Source organism: Emiliania huxleyi (genome assembly GCF_000372725.1).
Source record: "Emiliania huxleyi CCMP1516 chromosome Unknown EMIHUscaffold_12, whole genome shotgun sequence".
Lineage (NCBI taxonomy): Eukaryota > Haptophyta > Isochrysidales > Noelaerhabdaceae > Emiliania > Emiliania huxleyi.
In genome coordinates this window covers 858,281-862,104 of record NW_005201392.1, presented here as the reverse complement: position 1 = coordinate 862,104, position 3,824 = coordinate 858,281, and the positions used below count along the sequence as shown (strand labels likewise).

At 61.6% G+C, this 3,824-nt stretch overlaps 1 protein-coding gene across 1 annotated transcript; it reads right to left on the bottom strand.

Moving 5' to 3' along the window:
* Positions 1-77: 77 nt before the first annotated feature.
* EMIHUDRAFT_59431 (hypothetical protein) lies at positions 78-278 on the bottom strand (the record flags this gene model as incomplete). The annotated part of the gene is made up of 1 exon (XM_005790527.1): positions 78-278. A coding segment is annotated over one exon (201 nt), but the record flags the coding sequence as incomplete, so codon positions are not given.
* Between the last annotated feature and the right edge of the window lie 3,546 nt (positions 279-3,824).

Sequence of the window (3,824 nt, the reverse complement as noted above, 5' to 3'; positions counted from 1 at the left end):
TCGCTTGGGAACGGCGGAGAAGGTGAAAGGGGTGGAGGGAGTGGGGCCGCAGCTCTCGCGTGGGGCGGCCGCGCCTTGCTCTTGCTCGCGCGGGTGTCCACGATGAAGACGAGGGTGTTGTTGTCCTCGATCTTCTTCATCGCCGACTCGGTCGTCAGCGGGTATTTCAGGATCTGGTACTGGTCCAGCTTGTTGACCCGCGGCACCGAGCGGCGAGAGTACTTGGGCTCACGCTGCAGCACCAGCGTCTTTGGCCGGTGGAACTTGGTGGACTTGCGGATCTTCTTGGACCTCTTGGACTTGGTGCCCGTGGCGAGCGCCTTTGCGGCCTTCTTGGCCTTCGCCTCGCCCGCCTGCCGGGAGGGCGGCTGCGGTTTCAGCGGAGTGGCCGCAGGAGTGGCCGAGGCGCGAGCGGGGAGCGGGGTGAGGCATCCGACAAGGGTACGCAAGCCGCCAGCGGCACGGCCAGCGCCCCGCAGGACGGCGCCCCTCCCCCGCCGCTCCTTCTGTGCGGCGTGGTGTGTGCTGCTGGGCAAGGTTTGCTGCGAGCACCATAGTCCACGAGGGGAAGGGCCAGAAGAAACCACTCCCCCCGCCTCGCGCCTGGCCGGATGGGGATGGGCCGCTCAAAGCCTGCAACCTCGAGCGTCGGCTCGTCCACCATTGCGCCGGTGCTGACAAGCATGCCATCAGTGCCCCCGGCATCGATGCCAATCACCGTTTTGCCATTTCAACAGGGTGCCAGATTGCACTGCTGTTCTGCTGCGCACTGAGAGAGAGAGAGATTTTTAGCAATACCAAACAACTCTAACACTCACACGTCATTTGGGGCCTGGAGCCCTGTTCACGCGCGCGCGAGACGTGCAGACAGGGTTGCCAGGTGAGAGCGAATGGCGTTGTTTGTTTGTCGCACTGATAAAGAGGTCGAGCACATCGTACATCCGCAGCACGCTTCCGTGCTCCACCGTTGGGAAGCTTCGCGGTTGCTGAAGGTTCCAAAGCTGCGCCTCCGTACAAACTTGTTGGAGAGTGTGAACTCAAACCTACTTCCTGACCGTAGCCTGACCGTCCTTGTGGAACCGTGTCTCATGCTGTTGGTTTGTCCTGCCGCGCACATTGTCATCGACTTGTATCCATCCGCCGCATGTTGGTGCCGCATGTTGGTGCCGCCGAGTGTGCGCCGAAAGGCGCAAGAAGCCGCGAGAGCAAGGGACCAGCAGGAGGCGGCGGCGCCGCAGAACGAAGCAGAGGAGAGCGACGCGACAGAAGAAGAAGAGACAAGGGAAAGAACGACGAGAAGGGGGCGACCGCGAGGTGGCATGAAGGTCGCAGCGAGAATCTGCGAGAGACTGCGAAGAGAGATAGGAAGAGGCGGACGCCCAAGGGTGGGCGACGGCTAGCGCATCACACCCCTCTCCTTAAAATCCCTGTGTGGTGGCGGCGTGCCGTCCTCATCCCTCCCTTGGGTTGTCTGTTTTCTTTCTTTCTTTCTGCCGCCGAGTGTGTATCCTATGCGAGAGATCCCCTGTGCCCTGTGCCCAGCCCCCTCCTCGCGGCGATGCGCCCTCCGCCCTCGCTTTCGCAAAATCCTGCAAAGGTGGGGACGTGTCCGTCCTCATGACGCATCGCTCTCGGGCCCACAGACATCCCGCACACCCGCCGCCCCCGCGCGCGCCCCACCCCGGCCGGGAGAAAGGGGAGTCTTCTGATAATCGCAGTATGGAAGATACAAAGAGACGGAGGAGCAACGAGCGCCTTGGCGTGAGCCAAAGATACTCCCAGGGGAGTGAGAGCAGGCGGAGGGCCCTTGAGAATCGTGCTTTTGGGTTAGGAATGAAGGCGAAGGACCGATTACGGTGAAGGACCGCAGGTTAGGGACCGATCGCCGCCGCTCACGCCAGCGGACGGTCGTCGTCAGTGATGTCAGCTCTACGCCACCGTCTACCTCGTGCGACATGCGCTCGCCGGCTTCGAGCGAGCAACGTGTTCGACCGACCGGCTTGCTGTGCGGACGGCTTCTTGTGGCTCTCGTCGAGAGCGTTTTGCGGCCCGGCGTGTGGGAGAACATGCACATGTGCATACATGCACATGTACATGTTGTATATGTGTCGTTTGATGTGTCACTGTGTACGTCATGTCAGTCTTGATAACAAGTACGGTCGATCCGTCAAAGCGATACACTCGTCACGATCACGTTGGACGGCTGGCACGGAGCTCTGTGCCGGCACACAGGAAGAGCCGTGCTGCAAGAAGAGCTCGATGGGGAGTGAGAACCGTCAGAGGAGGTTCAGGGGTAACCTGAGTCCTCCGTGACGCGCTCAATCGCTCCCAAGCGGGTGGCTCTCGAAAATCGTCGATATCTTCCGAAAAGACTGCTCTTGCCGCAGAGCAGCCGACGCGATGCAGATACGGAGGCGCAGAAAGGCTACGAGTACTCAACGAGTTCCGCGACCTACGCAGTCAAGCCTGGGGGGAACTGACCGCATCAAGGCGGACTTCCGACACCTCCGTGAGCACCTTTGGCGATTCTCGCTCCCCATCGAGCTCTTCTTGCCGTCGGCTCTTCCTGTGTGCCGGCACAGGAGCTCCGTGCAAGCCGTTCAACGTGATCGTGACGAGTGTATCGCTTTGACGGATCGACCGTGCTTGTTATCAAGACCGATGTGACGTACACAGTGAAAAACACCGATGGTGGCCGTCCGCTGGCGTGTGAGCGGTGGCGATCGGTCCCTAACCTGTCGCTCGCGGTCCCTAACCCAACAGTGGTCCTTCGCGCTTTGGTCCCTAACCAAAAAAGCACGATTCTCAAGTTGGGCCCTCATTTTGCGCACATCGCTTCCAGGGAGGGGGGCGCGCTTCTATTCACACCACATGCTAGGGGGGGGGTCCGACCCCCTCCCCAGAGGCTTCAGCACATGCATCATGCTAGGGGGGGGGTCCCGACCCCCCCAGCACCTTCACCACATGCTGGGGGGGGGTCGTGGCCGAGGACCCCCCCCCGAGACTCGTGGTCAGACCCTCCGGGCCCTTGATTTTACGCCTCATTTCGCAGTATTTTCGAGAGGAAAATCATCCTTTGGAGCTACATGAGCCTTGAGACTGGTCAGGTTATCCAAGATATTGGAGTTTCAGCCACGATTTCACAACTTTGGGGGCAAAATCGGCTCTCTGGCGGCAATTCCTAGCCCACAAACTGCTGGGGGGTGCCCACCACATGCTAGGGGGGGGGTTCGACCCCCCCACGACGGTGAAGACCCTCGCCTCGCTTGGCGCCAACCTGAACCTGCAGACGGTGGACGGGTGCACCGCCATGTACATCGCGTGCCAGTACAACAAGCCGCACGCCGTCTGGGCTCTCGTCTCGGCGGGGGCGGACTCCAACTTGTCTCGCCCGGAGGGCGCCTTCCCGGCGTACGTGGCTGCGCAGAACGGCCACGAGGAGTGCCTCCGCATCCTTGCCTCCAGCGGTGCCATCCTCACGCCGCGCACCAACCGCGCCGGGATTCTCTGGTCGCCACGCGACGCCGCGGCTTACCAGGGCCACTACAACATCGTTCGAGTGATCGACTCGCACCTTAACCCCTCCTCCTTGGCCCCGGCACCTCCGTTCCCCCAGGTTGCACCAAGGGATTCTGCCAGCGAGGCGATGTCCTCGTCGATCTCTTGCCATGTCGCGGCGCCATCCACCGAGGCCGCCTCAGCTGCCGCGGATGACCAAGAGGAAGAAAAGCGCAAGGCGTACTTTGAGTGGGCAATATCGACGAGGAACGTGGATGAGGCGCGCGCCGTTGCGTTGACGAGTGAGGACTACACTCGCATCGACG